The sequence below is a fragment of the Schistocerca serialis genome, chromosome 2 (genome assembly GCF_023864345.2).
Source record: "Schistocerca serialis cubense isolate TAMUIC-IGC-003099 chromosome 2, iqSchSeri2.2, whole genome shotgun sequence".
Classification (NCBI taxonomy): domain Eukaryota; kingdom Metazoa; phylum Arthropoda; class Insecta; order Orthoptera; family Acrididae; genus Schistocerca; species Schistocerca serialis.
Genome location: NC_064639.1, coordinates 145179571 through 145201040, shown reverse-complemented (window position 1 = coordinate 145201040; position 21470 = coordinate 145179571). Strand labels below are relative to the sequence as shown.

At 39.2% G+C, this 21470-nt stretch overlaps 1 protein-coding gene across 1 annotated transcript; it reads left to right on the top strand.

Moving 5' to 3' along the window:
* Positions 1-1015: 1015 nt before the first annotated feature.
* Positions 1016-21367, top strand: LOC126455469 (protein C10). The gene is made up of 3 exons (XM_050091222.1): positions 1016-1369; positions 1492-1668; positions 20657-21367. The coding sequence occupies exons 1-3, from the start codon at positions 1303-1305 to the stop codon at positions 20779-20781; spliced, it is 369 nt and encodes a 122-aa protein (XP_049947179.1). The 5' UTR covers positions 1016-1302; the 3' UTR covers positions 20782-21367.
* The last annotated feature ends 103 nt before the right edge of the window (positions 21368-21470 follow it).

The window sequence follows — 21470 nt, the reverse complement described above, 5'->3', positions numbered from 1 at the left end:
GACGATGTGTATACAAAGAAATTTGTCGTTGAATGAATGAATAAGTAAACATATAAATAAATGCGAACAAAACAATGTCCTACATATAGGGACATATATAAACATATTGTTGCAGAGATGATAAAACTATTGGAGAATTAAAATATGCAGACAGTATAGTCTATGGAAAATAGCTAGTTGCAGAGAAAAGAGTTTTAAGTCACTATCATTCAGTCACTATGGGATCAAAAGAATATTTACACAAATATTTGAAGCTCTTACATTCAGAAAACCAAATTATCTTTTCTTTGACTGCAAACGACCTTCATATAGTGTAAGAAAAACTCAGTAGCACAAATATGAAAGTAAGAATGAAAATTAACTGTAGTAAAATGTTAGACTGTGGTAGTGATGTAAGATCAAAGACTTAGAAGGAAAACAATAACATACTGAAACAGTTCACAAATTTATGAAGGTACCAGTACAGTAGTTTTGTGTATTCTGTATACTTTTGTGATCAACTATTCGAAAAGCCGCTGAAGATTCCAACTGCTGATATTTTATCATTAAAAAATTTATCCAATCATTGAGTGTATAAATAGCTGTCTGAGTGAAGCAGCCCTTTTCGAATTCCAATGTTACAAATTTGAGTTTTTTTTCTTCATTTTCTGTTTGATGTCCTTACACAGTGTTCTTTAAGTTTAATTGGAAACCACTGGGCTATAATAATAACAACTGGTTTGCTAGTCGATAGAATTCTGGCGCTTTATCCATTTTCATTGATCAGATTTACAAATCTGATGTGATTGCTCTGAGTCTCTAAGCCTTTGAGGAGTTTTAAACTTTCTTTTGATTGTACCCAAAGAAGTAGTCATCGATGGAAAATTTTATGAATGTAATTCCTCGGTTTATGTTAAAAGTGCAACTGCTTTTCGTATTTGAAAGCACTGCCATCGCTAGGGACTGCAACAAACATTGTGTATAAAATCTCTGACATTCCCAAAAAGGGTGTTGCTTGTCATTTAGTGCTCTATGAAAATAAAAGACATATGATGTGCGTCAAATTTAGAAATGTCAACGAGAGTGTTATGGTTGTCAGTATATAGGTTTGATAGTTTTGTATGTGTATTCGGGCAGACCTGTGAAGTCATAAGGTGTGTTTGTTTGTAATGTGACACTGTGACGTATGTGTTTTTTTAATCCGCGACATTCGACAGATTTGTAATTGCGTCGCTCACGAAGTCTGCTGGATGGACTAAATAGAATATTGTGTTTCCACGTCAATAACACGAGGAAATCCTCAACAAGTATTTTGCGGAGTGTATGGAAATAATAATGGCCAGTGCTCAGATAACTAACTCCTTTCAGTTCACAGCGGAGAAAGCCAGAGGTAAGTTGGTTAAATTGTGTAATTTTCCACATGCAGCTAAATATTGGCACTTTCCTTGCCCTAAAACATTTATTAATTACTAAAGGTACATGCATATATCGATCATGCTTTTCTTACCACAGTTGCACTGTCGAATGTCTTGGAAGCACTAGATTCTCCTGAAAATTCCGTTAAACTTGGAGAAGCGAAAGATAATGCCGGAAACGATATGTTAAAAATGATGCAGTATGTCTTCCCCATTGTATTGCAAATACAGATGGATGTAATAAAAAATTATGGATTTCAGGAAGGTAGAGAAGGTAAGTTTGTCATTCATTGATACGTAATATTTTGTACATCCCATCACGAACAGGAACGTTTGATATTGTGCAGTTATTTAGTGTTCATACTAATATAACTATCTCTAACTATGTTCTGCTGTTCATGCTTTAAAACATTGTCATGAAATTTGTCATGAATGTAGCTGGTATGTCACCTGTATTGAGAAACGGTATTGACCACACTGATACTGAAGGGTAAGAAATTGATATGACATTAGGTTTGGCAGCTGTAGTCTATTTCTACTCTCTCTACATGTTTATGAACTTCCACACTCTGTTATAGCAATGGTCTATGTTATCAACAAATTGAAAACTTTCAGCCTGCTTCAGAGACAGTTATTTACCATAATACTGCCGACGAGGATATGAGACCCATGAATCTAGATCATATATTAGAGTAAATAGTAATACTTGGTTCTAATTTAATACATTATGAAAGTCGCACACCTTGTCTGCATCTAGTTTTTGTATACAAAAATATACTGAAAATGTATATTGTTTGCAGTACAAATTTTGTAACGGTATGACGCAGGCTCTTTAATTTAGAAAATGCATTTGCCTTCGGTCCATTTACAACATATGTTGATACAAAAAGCCAGTCTTGTCTATTGCAAAACTGCTTGTATTCTTTGTGAGATACTGTCCTCAAGGTTGAAATGTGGATGATATCAGTCTTTCTTACTTGTACACAGCTGCCTTGTGTAGGGTTAGCCAGAGTGGACGGCATATGCTTGTTATTCCACTTGAACCATCATTTGGTTATATCAAGGTTGCTTAAAGATGAAGTGCTGTGTTCTTTTACCCATGAAGCATGGGCTCAGAAGAGTGGAAGTTGAATTATTCTGTCTAGGTACTGATTAACATACAAATTGCCGTGGAAACATTGTAGAATACTATACAACTTGTTATTTAGCACCATCAGTGCTGTCAACTCCTCTGACAACTGTGGTATTCAGTCCCATGTATTTTATCTGTCGAAGTTTTGGGAACCCTTCAGAAATACGGAAGTTTGTGGGTGTTGTGTGTCCTTGGTATCAGTATCTTCAGATACATTAGAAACTTGGAAATATGGGACCACATTTGAAAACAGGGATTCATTGGAATGACAAAACATGTAGCCTATTTTTTTTTTAAAAAAAGTGTCATAATGTGGTCACCAACTATCAGTTAAATCATGATCTTGCATCCTAACCTCTTCCTTAAGCTATGCTAGGTGTCAGTCTGTTACCTCAACCTCCATTATTAGGGAAAAAAAAGCCTTGCTGATATTGCTGATCAAAGCACAAAGCAGAATGGCAGCATTGTGATCTTTCATACAGTGAAAAAGTTGGATAGTTTATCTTGGCATTGCTCAGCATATAGTTTTCCAACCATAAAGGAAATGGTGTTTGTGTCTCCCAAATGATTCTGGCCCAGAAACATACTATATGTAGGTCCTGGCTAAACAGTTGGGATTACATGCTTGGGAGACACTTGATTGCCAGAATTTCTTCATGTTCTCAAACATGGTGAGCACCAAAGAAATCTGCCTCTCAGTAAAGAGATTGATGCACTATTACCCTGCAGTCTCCTAAAATGCTATAATGTTCATATATACTTAGCATCACAGTGAGATGAAATAAAATGTAGTCTTCACCATGTACGTATGGAATTCACATTGGCTGCTTCATTGATTCCGTTACTTGTAATGATACAATTTCCCCATGGGAGTTTGTCATATCTCTGTGTTCCTTCAGCATATCTGTTCCTGTGAGCTGCACTGCTTAGACAGCAGTTACTAACAGTTGCTACTGTCTATTGATAAGAAGTTGACATTGTGATCCTTGTTGAAGTTTTAATGCACAAGCAAGAAAACAGTGTAAACACTGACAAGAACATCCTAATACATTCACTAGCTTCAATAATGTGTACTTTCTTACTGTTGGCTATACTATCTTGTCCAGTAATACAAGAGTGTACTGGGAAATCATTTCTAGACACATCCTGGTCTGAGTACACTGCTGCAGAAAAGCTCTCCATTTTATGCAACAGTTGATGTTAATGCCTCATTACCTGTACTCAGTATACAAGTGTGGTGACAAAACAATTTTGACCAGTGTAAAACTCCATCCTAAATCCTAGGCAATGACGGAATATTATACTCAGGTTGGTTATATTGCAGTCAGTTTCCCACATCGCGTATGATCTGCCTTTCTCAGAGCTGGTATTCATTTGTCTGTCTTGTTGAGTAGGTTTCCAGTTAGTGACTATCTCTACTCTGCAAGCCATTGTAGTATGCATAGAGGAGGGTATATTATTGACTTTTGGTTCTAGTCAGTTTGAGTATTCAGCAAGAAAAAATGACAGTCTGCATGCCTCTGTATATTCCCCAACCTCTTATGTTATTCACCTAATCCTATAATGGGAGCTACACAGTGGTGGCAGCAAAATTAAGACACGAGGAAATCTATACTGCCAGCCAGGCGAAGTCACTGAGGATGCTGGAGCAACTGCAGGAATGTGCTGTTCTGGAGCTCTGCACTTGTCACTCCTTGATTGCCAACAAAATGAATTTCCTGGGCCATGTGGGTGCATAAAGCATATTAAAGTTTCCTTCTCCTCAGAGGAAGTCCCACACACATTTTCAATCACCCCACTCTGTTTTCATAAATGTTGCAACATATTATTGTGGCTGGAGTAAGATGTTAATACACACTCATGTTCAGGAAAAACGGAACACCTTGAGTGACTCGAGATTTGGTGTACACGTTCACAGGACATGTACATTAGTATCTTCTGAAGAAATGATTAGCATTTCAGTCATCTCAGTTAGCATATGTCCTGTTGCCTAGTAGGCACAGGGTCCCCCATGGGCCTTACTAACTTGTTCCATGCTGCATTCACCTGGTTCCAAAGTTCACTTGTGGTTGTTGACATCTGTCTTTTCAACATATCCCACACATTTTCAATTAACAAGGTTGGTGGTCTGGCAGGCCAGGGTAAAAGGCTGACATCAAGAAGATGCATGTTCATGCTGCAATATGTGGTTGTGCATTGTTTTACTGAAAAATACTGTCTGGGGTGTTGTGTAGGAAGGGTATGGCTAAGGGTCACAGGATGTCATTCATGTAGGTCACACTTGTTACAGTGCCCTGAACACTCACCAACGGTGATTTGTGGTTGTACCCAGTATCACCTCACACCATAAGGCCTAGAGTTGGCACTGTATGTCTTGTGTGAATTCAGTAACTGTGATGCTGCTCCCCTGTCTGTGGCAAACCAAAATGTGGCCATCATTTTCAAGAAAGCAACCTTGGTGGAGAAGTGGATGACGCATATGTAATCCATGCCATCTTAAAGGACTACGGGCTCTCATCCCCTGATAGTGTACAAAGTGTTCATTGTTCCAGTGTGTGCCAGAGCTGGGGAGGACACAGATTTGTCCCACAATGACATTCGGATGAGACGTTGATCTTCTCGGGGGTGGTCTGGGTGGTGCAGCCTGACTCCAACTCGTCATGTTGTACATCCTTCTGAGAACTGTTCTGCACACACCTGTTGCATCGCTGAAACATTTAGAACCACACAAGTGGCAGTATCCTGGATGGATGCATGCATCTCGTTCTTTCATGCCAATAATGTGCCCTCTTTCAAACCCACTGATTTAATGGCACAGTTTTTGCATACATCTGTGAAGCGTCCTGCACGTCTCACCAAGTCACACTGATCCGTTACCTTTGGTTCGTGCTTACAATGACAGGCGCAGGAATATTTTTCCGGTAGGTGGTGTTGCACCATGATATCGAGGTTGACCTTGAACCTGCAGGCTGATCTGGTTCAAATGCTAATCATTTCTGCAGAACATACTAACATGAATCTCTAGTGAATATGAATGCCCTATCTCAAGTCATTCAAGGTGCTCTGTTTTTTCTGAATGTGAGTGTATTTCCTTCACTGTTGTCAATAATTTTAGCCAGAAATGGTGCTTCAAATGGAAGTGAATTGTTGCCCCCTCAATTAATTGCCTGTAGTTCCTGCTTTAGTATGCCCATGTAAAAACCACTCTTCTTGTAACACATTTTTCTTTCATCCAGTTTCTCCTTTACTGATGAAAGTTAATTTATTGGAATTGATGCTCTCAGTGACAAAGCAAATTGGATCAAACTTCCGGTCTGGACAATATGCTGCATAATAGAGGGAAACATTCCACATGGGAAAAATATATCTAAAAACAAAGATGATGAGACTTACCAAACAAAAGCACTGGCAGGTCGATAGACAAACAAACACAAACATACACACAAAATTCAAGCTTTCGCAACAAACGGTTGCTTCATCAGGAAAGAGGGAAGGAGAGGGAAAGATGAAAGGATGTGGGTTTTAAGGGAGAGGGTAAGGAGTCATTCCAATCCCGGGAGGACAGGTATACACTCACGCGCGCACACACACACACACACATATCCATCCGCACATACACAGTGTCTGTGTATGTGCGGATGGATATGTGTGTGTGTGTGCGCGAGTGTATACCTGTCCTTTTTTCTCCCCTAAGGTAAGTCTTTCCGCTCCCGGGATTGGAATGACTCCTTACCATCTCCCTTAAAACCCACATCCTTTCGTCTTTCCCTCTTCTTACTTCTTTCCTGATGAGGCAACAGTCTGTTGCGAAAGCTTGAATTTCATGTGTATGTTTGTGTGTCTATCAACCTGCCAGCACTTTCGTTCGGTAAGTCATATCATCTGTGTTTTTAGATATATTTTTCCCACGTGGAATGTTTCCCTCTATTATATATATATATGTATATAAGATGCTGTAACTTACCAAACGAGAAAGTGCTGAAACTTCCTGGCAGTTTAAAACTGTGTGCCGGACCGAGACTCGAACTCGGGACCTTTGCCTTTTGCGGGCAAGTGCTCTTTGTTTCAGGAGTGCTAGTTCTGCAAGGTTCGCAGGAGAGCTTCTGTAAAGTTTGGAAGGTAGGAGACGAGGTACTGGCAGAAGTAAAGCTGTGAGGACGGGGCGTGAGTTGTGCTTGGGTAGCTCAGTTGGTAGAGCCCTTGCCCGCGAAAGGCAAAGGTCCTGAGTTCGAGTCTCGGTCCGGCACACAGTTTTAATCTGCCAGGAAGTTTCATATCAGCGCAAACTCCGCTGCAGAGTGAAAATCTCATTTGAGAAAGTGCTGGTTGATAGACACAAAAAAAACACACAAATTTAAAGCTTTAGCAACCCAAGGTTGCTTCATCAGGAAAGAGGAAAGGAGGGGGAAAGATGAAAGGATGTGGGTTTTAAGGGAGAGGGTAAGGAGTCATTCCAATCCCGGGAGCGGAAAGACTTACCTTAGGGGGGAAAAAAGGACAGGCATACACTCACGCACACATCCATCCCCACATATACAGACACAGGCAGACACATAGTGGAAATATCTTATCTGAGACTCCTGAGGAAAAGGATGTTTTTATAAGCTTCATGCACCCAGATCGCCCAGGAAATTAATTTTATGGGCCATCAAGGAGTGACGAGTGGTGGATTCCAGAACAGCATATTATTACAGTTACTCCAGCACCCTGAGTGACATTGTCTGGCTGGCATTATAGTTTTCCTCATGGCATTCTATATCAAATTAATGAAACCTGTAAAAAAATTCTAGCTGCTTGAAGACTCTTCAAGCATTGCCCTCTGACACTTCAAGAAATGTAAAAACAGGCATGGGATCCTGTCTAAAGAAAACCATATCAGGCTTGGGAACCTGTGGTAAAGAAACCCACTGGTGGCTCCTGTGGCTCAGCTACTTTGTGTGGTGCCTATGGCAATGGAAATGCTGGTTTTCTCACTTCAAAAGAAATCAGCAGTGCTTAAGCCACTATGGACCATGGTAACACATTTGCACAATTTTTTGTCAGTTCACATAAGCCACGAACTATACGAACTCAAATTATACTGTACTTTAAACTGGAATGTCAGTACCGTTCCAGGATAAAAAGACATACTCAAAATTCTGTACAACATAAATTCTTTCCAAAGAAACATCAGGCAGAATTTTATGAACTTCCCCAGAACTAACAAAATGTAACGATGGTGTAAAACTTGAAGGCAGTTTATATATTGTATGGTGTAGCTGTTGTGCAACAGTTTTACTACTATGTCCACTGCCTTGGTAATGCACAGTTAAATTCTGGAGTTTATAACTTGTTTGTTTCTGTAGTTATCATAGCAGAGAAACAGGCTGAAATTTGTTGTCAGCATTTGTACCAAAAGACATGCCCCCCCCTGCCCCTAAGTTTGGACTTGATCTCACTTCCTAGTCATCAAGGCTTTTGATGTTACTTTCCACAGAGGGTACTAAACAATTGTAGGACATAATAAAATACGTCAGATTTGAGTACCAGCAGAATAGGGGTGTATTTTAAATGTATCTCCACCTCGTCTTTTTTAGGGCCTTCACTGCACACATTACAAAAGCAAATCAAGTTTTTTAGGTGGTTTGGAACATGATCTTTCTAATGAAAACCTTCAAAAAGAAATTCCAAAGATTCCTTTTAATAAAAGTGGTCTAAAAGCAGCCTTTTTTGGTCTTTCTACAAAAATTGTCAACTTTGCCTTCAGTTTGCAAACTATTGGAAAGCGGTAGGAGAATGAAATTTTATCTTCTACAGCCTTGTCTTGATAATTTATTATGTTTCAGGTTTATCCTGAAATTAGTTGTGGAAACGTAAAAAGACATAAACCTAACATTACACATCCCCCTCCTTCCCAAAAGCATCTATTTTTTTGGCCAAATTTGCTTCACATTATCCATATGAAAACTGCTCAAGAAAACTGTCTTTATTATATCATTTAAGAGAGTGCAAAAACTTGTACAAGGTGGCATAATTTTGTTTCATTCAAGAAAACATTGCTAGAAATATTGTGTTTGACAATTGTGAAAGGCTCAGTAGTGAATTTAGATAGTTGCGCTTAGGGATCCAAAAAATGACTGTATCTCTAGAAGTATTATATTGGGTAAAGTAAATCTTTGCCTATGTTCAGTGGAAGCGTGTGCGAATGTTCACACAAAGTTTCAGCAAAATCAGTGATGGTCACCTGGGACCTTCAGACCAAGAGAGACATGTTCTGATCCTAGCAAAACATCTCTGAATTCATTCAATATCTATCGCCAGTTCTACTTGATAAGAACTCCTAACACAGGAATAATAGTCTAGAACTGTTGGTTTTGCATGTAATTTCCTTTATAGTATCCCTGCAATAAACCTTTCATTTGACTTCCTTAATACTGATTTTAAGTGACCATCTTATTTGATATCACTTGTCAGTAATACATCTAAAGACAATCAATCTTCCTTTATTACTAATTGAAATTTTATGTCCAATTTACATACTTGATTGTGAAATATATATAAAATCAATAGGTATTTACAAATGAGTAACCCAGATGCAAAAGCCGCTAACTGCTTGATAAGTGAAACTGAGATAATTGCGAAAAACTCATCCCAGCCAAGCTATTAAAGTTAAAGACTTCATTTCTTTTTTAAAAGTAAGTAACAAAATGATTAATTACTCAATATTAAAGGCTCAAATCGAAAATGATTATGTTTCAAAAATCAAACAATGGAAAATCCAGGATGGAATGTAACAATACGAGAGAAGGAAAGTTGCTACTCACCATATAGTGGAGATGCTGAGCCGTGATAGGCACAGTAAAAAGATTCACACAGTCATAGCTTTCGGCCATTAAGGCCTTCATCAGCAGTACACACACACACACACACACACACACACACACACACACACACACACACAAGCGCAACTTGCACACACATCTACAGTTTCAGAGAGCTGAAACTACACTGCGAGCAGCAGCACCAGTGCATGCTGGGAGTGGCAACTGTGTGTTTAAGGAGGAAGCAGGGGTGGGGAGGGGGAGGGATAGTACGGTGGGAGTGGCAGACAGTGAAGTGTTGCAGTTTAGACGGAGAGAAGGTGCGGAGGGGGTAAGTAGCGGAAAGGAGAGAAATAAAAATAAAAATAAATTAAAAGACAGGGTGTGGCGGTGAAATGACGGCTGTGCAGTGCTGGAATGGGAACAGGGAGGGGGTCTGGATGGGTGAGGACAGTGTCTAACAAAGGTTGAGGTCAGGAGGGTTACGGGAACGTAGGATGTATTGCAGGGAAAGTTCCCAACTGCGCAATTCAGAAAAGCTGGTGTTGGTGGGAAGGATCCATATGGCACAGGCTGTGAAGCATTCATTGAGATGAGGGGTATCATGTTTGGCAGCTTGTTCACTTACAGGGTGGCCCTCTTGTTTTTTGGCCACAGTTTGTTGGTGGCTGTTCATGTGGACACACAGCTTTGTGGTTGTCATGCCTACATAGAATGCAGCACAGTGGTTGCAGCTTAGCTTGTAGATCACTTAACTGGTTTCACAAGTAGCCCTGCCTTTGATGTGATAGGTAATGTTAGTGACCGGAGTAGGTGGTGGTAGGAGGCTGTATGGGACAGGTCTTGCATCTAGGTCTATTACAGGGGTATGAGCCATGAGGTAAGGGATTGGGAACAGGGGTTGTGTAAGGATGGACGAGTATATTGTGTAGGTTTGCTGGACGGCGGAATACCACGGTAGGAGGGGTGGGAAGGATAGTGGGTGGGACATTTCTCATTTCAGGGCACTATGAGAGGCAATTGTAACCCTGGCAGAGAATGTAATTCAGTTGCTCCAGTCCCAGATGGTACTGAGTTAAGAGAGGAATGCTCCTCTGTGGCCAGATTGTGGGACTTTGGGAGGTGATGGGACACTGGAATGATAAGGCACGGGAGATTTATTTTTGTACAAGGATGGGAGGATAATTACAGTCAGTGAAGGCTTCAGTGAGACCCTCGGTGTATTTAGAGAGGGACTGCTCGTCACTGCAGATGCGACGGCCATGGGTAGCTAGACTGTATGGAAGCGACTTCTTGGTATGGAATGTGTGGCAGCTGTCGAAGTGAAGGTATTGCTGGTGGTTTGTAGGTTTGATATGGACAGAGGTACTGATGTAGCCATTTCTGAGGTGGAGGTCAACATCTAGGAAGGTGGCTTGTTGGGTGGAGTAGGACCAGGTGAAGCAAATGGGGGAGAAGTTGTTGAGGTTCTGGAGGAATGTGAATAAGGTGACCTCACCTTCTATCCAGATAGCAAAGATGTGATCAATGAACATGAACCAGGTGAGGGGTTTAGGATTCTGGGTTTTTAGGAAGGATTCCTCTAGATGGCCCATGAACAGGTTAGCATAGGATAGTGCCATGCTGGTGTCCATAGCCGTATTGCGGATTTGTTTGTAGGTAATGCCTTTGAAGGAGAAGTAATTGTGGGTGAGGATATAGTTTGTCATGGAGGCTAGGAAGGAGGTTGTTGGTTTGGAATCCATAGGGCGTCTGGAAAGGTAGTGTTCGATAGCAGTAAGGCCATGGGCATTAGGAATGTTGGTGTACCTGGAGGTGGCATCAACAGTGAAGAGCAGGGCACCATGTGGTAAAGGGAAAGGAACTGTGGAGAGTCGGTCAAGGAAATGGTTGGTATCTTTTATATAGGAGGATAGGTTCTGCATAATAGGTTGAAGATGTGAATCTTTTTATTGTGCCTATCGTGACTCTGCATCTCCGCTAAATGATTATGTCTTATACATTAAGTGAAATATTGACCTAATGGTTTTTGCACCATATTTATGTAATAAGCAGGTTTTGCAAATGTTTCAGTCCAATTACGAAACAACATTTGGTTGCAAAACCAGCTATTTGGTGATATGTTAGGAATGACAGAAGGATGGAATGTAATTATTGCGGATGTAAACAAAATACATTTCATTTCAAAGAGAAATCTAAAGGTTCTTCAAAATCGGCATATAAAAATACAAAGGTGATATTATTTTACTGGAAAAAACTGATTTATTTAACATCGAAAAGAGAACAGAAATGAATGTTTACCATAAAGTTGGTGTTTTTTTTTTTTTTTTTTTTTTTTTTTTTTCTTCTTCACCATTGTTCTTTTGATATCACAAGACATTGTAGAAAATATAATAAGCTCTAAAATTGTATCTTAATAAAACATTGATAAAATTTTAGAAAATGATAAAATTGGTGGAAAATTGCATCTTAGTTGAAACAATGACAAAAAGTTCTAGAAAATGAAATAGGCTGATAATTGCTTTTGAATGACACCGGCCCCAACACTGCCGATCAACTCAAAATCGCTTCTGGCTTCTTCCTTGTTCTGAGTGTTGGCAGTGGCTGGAGCGACTCCAGGAGTGCCTTCATGCTAGTCTGACACTTCAGTGTAGAATTTGAGTTTATCATTGGTCACGCAGTTTTCACCGAAATGTAGCTCCAAAAGCTTTATGATCTCTTCAAGTTTGGCTTTTGTAACTTCTTTGCTTGCTATGATTGATCTTGGGCCTTTTACCTTTGCTGGAAATTTTTTCCCCTCTTCTTGATGCTCTTCCCCTCTCCAACTTCAGAATTGTAGAAGGGCTGACCATGAACTAGACAAATCTTTTTGCTTTCACTTTGAGAGAAAATGATATTTGGCTTCTCGACAGTGGAAATGTCACCATAACATTGCTTTAATAATAATTTTCATGTTGTTATCTTTCTGTTCGTTTCCACTGAGCAGAACACCACTTCCTTTTCTGGGAGGGACCATCGCCCTTGGACCCATACTGGACATTTAAACTGTTGTTACGTGTTTGATTTCTCAAAGATTTCATGTTATTTCAATTACTCTCACTTCCTTTGTACCATCTTCTGCATTTAAACTGTCCACAAAACCACTCATTTTCTTAGAAACACTCACGTAAATATGTCAACAATCATCCTGGTGACCAGCTGAACTGCCTTTACCGCAGTATATTTCGACAACTCGTCAGCAGTGAGAGCTTCAGTGTTGTGTAAGTGTTCGCTACAGCTCAGCCAATGTATCTCTGGATAAGAAAAATATCCCACCCAATCTCAACAAACTAAAATATAATATAGATAGGTAAGTCTGATGTCAGTTGGCATGATTTGAATCCGGACATAGGATGGCGACCCCCATCCCTGTTGAACTTGGCGGGTTTTGCAAATGTTGGACATCAAATGGGATTTTGCATCTAAACACGATTTTTGACAGCCATTTTCAGCCGGTTTTGCTCCCTGAAATCTATTCCATCGTGTAGGCGGTGAAAAAATCTGTATGTCAGTGTGCTCATCTCAAAATCGGCCAAAAATGCGTTTAGCAACTTTAGCATCTGGGCTACTCAAATATACTTTTTACAAAGTTACCTTGGTTAGTAAGCAATGATGTGGCAAAATTTTTGAAACCTTTCGAAAAATTGGTAAGACAGAGTATATCTATTCTCCTTCATCTGTTGTTTGCGAAATGATATGTATGGCCAAAGCAAACAAGGTATTTCCTGAATCAATGCAGGCTTTTTGAGATATGGGGATTGTCACAGTGTTTGAGAGTAGAATATGCTCTTGTATCTTGTAACAGATGGAGGTTAACAGTACTGGTCTGTAATTCTGAGTCCCTGATCTTTTACTCTTCTTCTGAGTGTGGTTTGAAAAGTTCTCAGAATGACCATGAGAGGTCAACACTATCGCAATGAGTTGTTCAAGTGGTATTCATCGGACTGTTGCATGTAGATATGTGCCACGTCTGTGCTCTTGGAAGAGAGCTGTGGTGGTGATGTGGCTTTTTTGTTGTTCCCACATACTGATTTGTGAAGATGGAAAAAATCGATATTCGAGCAGTGATTAAGTACTTCATAAAAAAAAGGTATGAAAGCAAAGAATGTTCATGCTGATTTCCAGAATACACTGGGGGACTCTGCTCCTTCATATTCAACTGTTGCCAAGTGGATAACTTGAATTTAAATTTGGTCGGCTGCACAGTGGTTGGCCAAGATGTGTCAGTATTCCAGAAATCATTGCAAAAGTGCACAAAATGGTCATGGAGGATCACCGATTGAAAGCGGGTGAAGTAGCTCATGCTTGCCAGATGTCATCTGAAAGGATATATCACATTTTAACTGAAGAATTAGAAATGAAAAAATTATCTTCAAGATGGGTGCCGCGACTCTTGACAATGCGTGCCTGCACACATGCCGTCGCCATGGCAAAATTACAGGAACTAAGGTATGAATTGTTACCACACCCACCTTATTCACCTGATATGGCTCCGACAGACTACAATCTCTTCCCAAAACTGAAAATTTTTTTTGTTGGACAAAGATTCACTTCAAATGAAGAATTGATAGCTGGAGTTGACAACTATTTTGGCCTAGAGGAAACTCGTTTTTGAGATGGGATGAAGGCACTGGAACATCTTGGACCAAGAGCATTAATCTATAAGGAGCCTACATTGAAAACCAAAAAAAGTTTCAGTCATGTAAGTACTTCTTTTTTTTTATTCCTTTCCAAGAATTTCAAACCTCCCTCGTAAACAGGAATGGCCTCCATACTTCCCCAGTAGTGCAGGACTGCTGCATGAGAGGTTCTTAGCAACTATGGGCTAGAAAAGTAGCTAATTCTGCAGTGTGTAGTGTAAAAACTAACTATGTTAGGGTCTGGTGTCTTGTTTGCTTTAAGCAGTCATAATTGTTTTTCAAAACGGAGGATACTGAAATTGTGGTCTCTCTCTCGTGAGTCTGTGCTGCAGTGTGACATTGGTATGGTAAACCCTGATTCATTAATTTAATATTTTTGCTCTCTGTCTGCCGTCTTAACCACAAGAGAGTTGATGGGAGGTTTGGATCCATTCATCAACTTTACATATGGCCGGTATGATTTTTATGGTAGACCTTTTGCCAGGACCTTACTTTGAGAATAACTGAAGGCTTCATAAATAGTATTTCTTCTGGATAGAGTTGCTATTGACTTTCTCTCTGTTTCCCTCCAATCTCTTTTGTCCCATGAGTGTAGTAGTATGTTTTTGTAACATTTGCCATATGGTACAAGTAAACCAAAATGAGATTTCACTATCTTTTGTTACTTTGTTTGGCACATATTCATCTGGATTGGAGGTTTCAATTTGTCATTCAGTGTTCAATTAATTGTGACTGCCTGTAACAAATAGTAGCCTATATTTTCTGATGACATTTTTGCCTTTTTCAACTATTATTTGTGCTCCAGGTCTCAGTTGCATGCTGTCCTTCAGCAATCTATTTATAGTAAATTCTGGACCTGCTTGAGTCACATTTGCTGAATATGACAGTAGAGTGCTGTGACATGAAGAGTTGGGTCCTTGGCTAAACTGTCCTGATCATGATGATGTCCAAACGTCTCTGAAGCATGATCCTCAAGTTATGCTGTGTATTGATGAAATGGGATGAGCAGGGTAGGTGTTGAGGCAAAACAGCAATTAGTGGGTCACATCTGTGATACCTGCTGCATGTCCGTTATAGTAAACTTAGTCACATGCACGGGAATTTGTTAGGCTCAAAACCAATTTCTCTAGCAGTTTGCTGAATCAGATATGGGATGTTCATTTAAAAACTTAGATCTACTAGTGGAATGTCCATGCAAGTGGTAGGGATTAATACTCAGCAAAGCAAAGAGATGTTGCGAACAATCTTTTGTCGTAGTGGATGTAAGTAATGGGATTCAGTGGGGGATAGTATGTATTCAGTATGGAGGGGTAGAGATGGGAATTTAGTTGTTCTCCTCTTAGTATTCAGAAACCCTTAGAAAATGCAGCCCATGTATGCAAATCTTTGCAGATATTTTAAAGTGGCACTATACTAGTTCATTCTGCAACTTCTATAAATGTGGCTAAACGTCTTAAAGCCAAGAAGCTTGGTGAATACCCTGTGGTTGTTGAGCTACATAAAATATTAAATAGTAGCTGTGTAGTAGTATCCTACAGAGATATAGTGCACTTATATCCAGTCAATTTACTGTCAGAATAGGCTGGTAACGGTGTGCAGGTAAATGGGCGATAGACAGAATGAATATCAGTTTGGAGAAAACTGGAGCCATTATTTTTAATTTTTTGCTTTACCTTAACTTTTAAAGCCAGTTATTATTCACTTGAATTTATGCTCATGTATGGGGGGGAGTCGTCTTAATGTTTAAAAACCCCCAAAGTGATGTAGATGTTGCTGAGACAAGTAATTTAATATAAGACACAAGAGACTGCTAATGTCCGGGAAACACACCAAAAGTGGATAGCAAGTGTTGAACGTGTGACATCACCATAGAACCTACTTCACTCCATGTGCAGTGATTGGGCTTGTTGATCCTGCCCTCACCAGTAGCATACTGTGTTTTCTATCACCTTTTGTAAATGTGATCTGTTGTAAATGTAGAAATTAGAAAATTTTTGTCTTCACTTAAACCAAACAAAGGCTTTTGTTTTGTGTTTCCTTCCTTTTGTCACTTTTTTTGTTTACGGACTTTTTTAGTAAAGAACATGTAGGTCATTTATTGGTAGCAGTACAGTTTGGAAGCTTATGCTTATTTACTTGTGATGCTATACAACAGGTTTTTGTTGTGATATACTTTGCAACTAACCACTGGAGACTGCGAGACTGGTAAATAAAATAATAAATCTTATCTCAGTACAAACACACAAATGTCTAAAACAATGAGCAGGGAAAAAAAAAAAAAACTGTCTGCCTGATGCAAGACTCGAACCATGAGCCCTAGTGCTAAAGTAGTGTAGGTAGGCCAGGAGCCACACCAGTGTGACTACTTGACTTGGGTTGGATGGTCAGGTGTGATAAATCAATAGTCCCCAACACAGCACAAGTGGTGAGATAAGTCATCTGGTGAAGTCATACGTTCAAGGTTTGTCATCCAGTTTTGGGGTATTTCCCGACATTTTTAGCTTTATATTAAATTAATTGTTTCAGCATCACGTATGTCAGTTTGGGATTTTTTAAACATTAATAAGAATTAACCTGTATGTGCAATGCTTTATGTGGTGGAAGTACATTCATACTAAAATCGCGTGCAAAACCAGTACTACTTGCAGGAAATGAGGCACGGAATGTCATGCCTTGGCAGGGAACACTCAGTGTTGAGCAAGCTCTTTCATGTTTAAGTTGCAGTGTAAAAAAAATCCAGAATTAAATGTGCATCATATGATGATGCTGAAAAGCTATTAAATGCTACTCAGCTGCAACAAATGATTAGTGAAGTCTGGATGCTGAGTGTGTGTGTGTGTGTGTGTGTGTGTGTGTGTGGTTTGAGGTTTAGCACCCGAAAACCTCAAACCACACACACACACACACACACACACACACAGCATCCAGAGTTCACTAATCATTTGTTGCACCATTGGAAACCAGTTTTAAAAGTCAATGCTTTTATGCAGGTAACAGCAATTGAATTTCTACACTTGCTCATGCAAATACTCAAGTGTCTCTCTCCAGTAACTACCAAGCCAGTTACACCCCCGCCCCCCCTCCAGAAAAAAAAAAAAAGAGAGAAAAGATGACCAATAAGTGTGTCTCCTTATTGAAAGAAAGGCTACATCATTATCTTTCAAGGAGACACATATTCAAAAATATCAGCTCACAGGTATTAGCTCATATTTCTCTAGCCCTTTCAGAGGAATCCGAGTAACTGCAGTTAACAGATCACGTGAATACTGAAGTTTGCCAGAGAGAACTAACTAGCACCTTAATGAATGCCTTAAACATCAGAGCCATCTCATAGCGTCAGTAGGAAAATGAAACAAGGGGGGGGGGAGTATCTTTAAGATTACTTCTATTATTATTATTATTTTAACGGATACAGGATTTTGTCGGAGGAACTAAGACTCTCAACACAAGAGGTGTTACTTTGTTTTTGTGTCAGAGACTCATCTAAAAAGATTTTCATGCTGACAATGTGATGTAGAGCCCCATCACTATATGCTTCCAGATTAGAGCTTTATGCAGAGACAAAAACCAAATATTACAGATATTGGACAGATCTCACATTTCAGTGCTGGTGGCCATTCTGTTGTTGATCCCTAATATGCTATCCACATCATGAGGACATTGCTCAGTGAATAACTATCAATGGCTTCACCTCAAGTGACCCTTTCCTAATGTGGATATGACTAGCAGATCAAATACTGCCCAAAAGGTGGTTGTCAGACTTCCAGTGTCAATTTCAAATTATAAACATAGGTCTTTCTGCTGTTCCATCCACTCCAATGTCTTCAGGCCACCTGCGAGGACTTCTGATTGAGCAATGAGTGCTGTTACGTACTCAGTGGCAGGTTATTGAGCAGTCTTCATCAACTGACATTGATTTACAAAGGAGAGCCTAAAGATATTACAGTTTGTGTTGCTGTAGTTCATAAATCTTTCCACAAAATTAGGCATAGTATGCAAGACCATCAGAAGGATTTTTGGGTGAGGTTGGAGGAACCCCTTGGAGGCAGTAGCCTGGAATTGAACCTGAGGGATGCAACCCATACTGTGGCATAACACTGTATATAGATAACTGCAACTGCCTGGCGGGCACCAGTTTCCTGCCTATGTAGTAACAACTGCTTCCAATAGTGACCAACTCTACCAGCTGCACCTTCTCCAAGTGAGAGCAGGATTAGACATTGTCTGCATCTGATACCATCGAAATCCATTACAATATGTGGCACCTCGCAGCAGAAGCTGAGAACATCATCCATACCCTGTTGAACATAATGTGGGATGCAGAGCAGTTCCCAAATTCATTATGCATTGTGGTCCAAATTGCTCCTGCTCAAACTACATATACAATTAGTCTCCCTTTTTGGAGGTAAATTATGTGATGAGTTTCCTGGACTTATATGTGATTAAAAGCTGTCTTGGTCACCACATCTAATAGATCTAAAAATAGGCACTCAATCTTAAACTGTCCTATTCACTGATCTCGGGGTACAGATAATATACATGCTCAGTTTTACAAAAGCATTGTGTTATCCCTGCTAGATCATGTGTGTCAAATGTATTGATCAGCAAGACCTCTGAATCTAAATATGATCGATGCTATCCAACATAAAGAGATCGAACTGGCAACATCTGCATACAGAACCATCTCACTTGCCAACCCGTGCGCCAAGGCTGAAGAACTACCACTACACCTCTGGCAGCGATTCTTTGTTGTGTCGCTCATAAGTCTCGCCCAGAGTGATCAGCATTCCATCCAGTAAATTTCTCACCATTGTTAATGCATTTATTAAACTATCTATGAACAACAAAGCCATTTAAGTCCTTGCATCTTCTGAACATGCTAGCTGTCTCCGATGCTACAACCTAAACTACAAATGTTGGTAAACTTAACATGCTTTAGGAGGCGAATGTGGCGAGGAACTCTCCCATATCTTTAGCCTTACTGCTATTTCTAAGTTGCTTGTGTCATTTTCTCTGATATCATCTTGTTCAAATTTGATTACAAAATTGTTAAAGATGTCTTCCATGATTTTGTCTCTGTGCCAATAGTGATCTTCTGTCTTTAGTATTTCATGAACAAAATAAGATCAATTATTGTTCGCTGTCACACATTGGATGCTTTTCTAAGTCACCTTCCTGTACTCTTTTCAGTGGCATGTTACCATCATTGTATTTTTGTCTCTCACAATATTCTTTCACTTGATGCCAAGCTAGCTTAACCACATTACTATCACATGTGCATGGTGGTAGTGTGGCAGCTGAATGCCCAGTGCTAGCCAATAGCTTGTTAAAATAACACGTCTGTCTTCTTGGGGTGTATCTGCATGTCATGCCAAGTTCCTCAAATAATCAAGCATTCATCTTTTAAGCAAACTTTTTGATTTTTGATTGTAGATATGTTTCTCATGATATGGAGCATTGTACATGACAAGAAAACATGTTTTCAGTGTAGCTATTCTGGGAATAACTTTCTTCCCACTTATCAAAATTAGCACAGTTTATCTGCCCGTGGTGAATTAATTCAAACCTTTCAACAAAGCCTGATAGTCGGCCAAAATGTACAACAATCACCATGTCTGCTTGTGATTCCTATACCATCACTATGTTTCCAACATTTTCTGTAAGTCAGGTTAAAATCAACTGAAGTCTCATTGAAATAACATAGTGATCCACCATCAGTAATTAATTTCCTTGCTTTCTGCAAATAGTGCTGCTTCCAGTTTACAGTATTTGTTTTTTCTTCTAATAGTAACTTTCATGACGTATACCATATTTCTTTAAAGCTGTCTTTCCATTGGAAGATAATTCATTCTATGAGACAAGTCAGGAGTTTGACATATGCAGGAATGACATTGTCTCTCATAAAAATCCTCACTAATGTATTTGATTATATGGTTATTGAAATTGGTATGTTTATTGTGATATTTTGAATGTTTCCAATTTTTGCAAGAGTTGACAAGAAGCTGTTTCCTTCATTATAGCAACTTAGCCTAATTTACTTTTTGTTTCTTGGACTGTTTTGTGAGAAGTGTTAAAATAGTTTGCAAACCTGGTGGTTGGCTTTGTTAAAGTAACAAAACTATATTGTTTTGTAGCTTCCTAGCACTTTGCAATGTGTTCATCTCTAAAAATATGAACTGTCTTCCCATATACCATTTTTGAAAAAAATAATCACTTAAGACTGAATCATTGTAACACAGAGAGGAAAAGTCACATTGTATTAGTATAAGCCACGGTGTTTCAACACAGTAATGTTGCAAACTGCACACAAACAGTGAGATGTATGACAGTTGATGTTAGGACATTGTTACTTGTTTTGTACATTCACATGCAGCACTTTCCTGACTTTCATTAGAAAATAGCATGTCTGGGTAGAAACAAATAGAAATGAAAAGTTATAGTGAGTGGATGATATGCACTGCTATCAGCCAGTATCTTAACTGGTTAAAAAAGGATACTGACAACATACTTAACACATTTAGCATTCCATGTTTTTATACTTCACCATTTTAAAATTTTATTCTGTTCTCCCATTTGAGGATGAAAATTCGTTAACTTCACTGATAATTCTGTCTATGCATATGCGATATTAATTTCTTTCTTTCTTCTTAGGCATTGTGCAGTTTGTGCAGTTAATACGAACATTGGAGAAAGAGGATCCAGAAGTTGCTCATCTGCATGCACAGATTAGAGCCCATTACTTGCCTCCAGTGTCCATCAGCACTGAATCATCTTGAGAATGTCTCTTGGATTGTGAGGCAACTTTGCCAAAAAGGACATATTTGCAGTTTACACATTCCACTGAGTATTTGCTTTCCCCAATTTTTGTGGAGAGTTTAGAACAATACAAAGTATTTTATAACTTGTTTACAGCGCAGACTACCATGTGTTGAGTGCAGTTGTGCAATAATGTGAGATACATTGATTCCCCTTTATTGAGCAGATTATTTATTACTGACATGCCAAGTTCATTTACAACTTTGGTAGTGTTGTTCTTGAATATTAATGGTTTCTAATAAAAATATAAAATCCTTAATCTTTCTACCAACTATTCATTGTGGTCACCTGTAAAAAGTGAACAGCTAAGCCTTAGGCTGTGCAGATAATCATGCTGCATGCCATATTGAGTGCTGGTTTGTAATAATCTAGTTTAGGAACCTCTTATTAATGTCTTGTATTTTGATTCTTACCCTGTGCTTGAGCTACCTGTGCAATGTACCCTCACGTTAGTTGAATATTTTCAGAATGGTGACAGTGACTTCTCCTGCTGTTGTTCAGTTTTGTAACTGTCCAGACAAAATAAATACAATAGTTAAAGCTTCAGACTTAAACATTTCTTTGCAGATCAACACACACACACACACACACACACACAAATTTTATAGTCCATTATGTAAACAATGTGGTGCATAGTTCATTTCAGTAG

Coding starts and splice junctions, on each gene's coding strand:
- LOC126455469 (XM_050091222.1), top strand. CDS start 1,303: ATGGAAATAATAATGGCCAGTGCTCAGATAACTAACTCCTTTCAGTTC. Junction 1,370..1,491: donor CACAGCGGAGAAAGCCAGAG/GTAAGTTGGTTA, acceptor TTCTTACCACAG/TTGCACTGTCGAATGTCTTG. Junction 1,669..20,656: donor ATTTCAGGAAGGTAGAGAAG/GTAAGTTTGTCA, acceptor CTTTCTTCTTAG/GCATTGTGCAGTTTGTGCAG.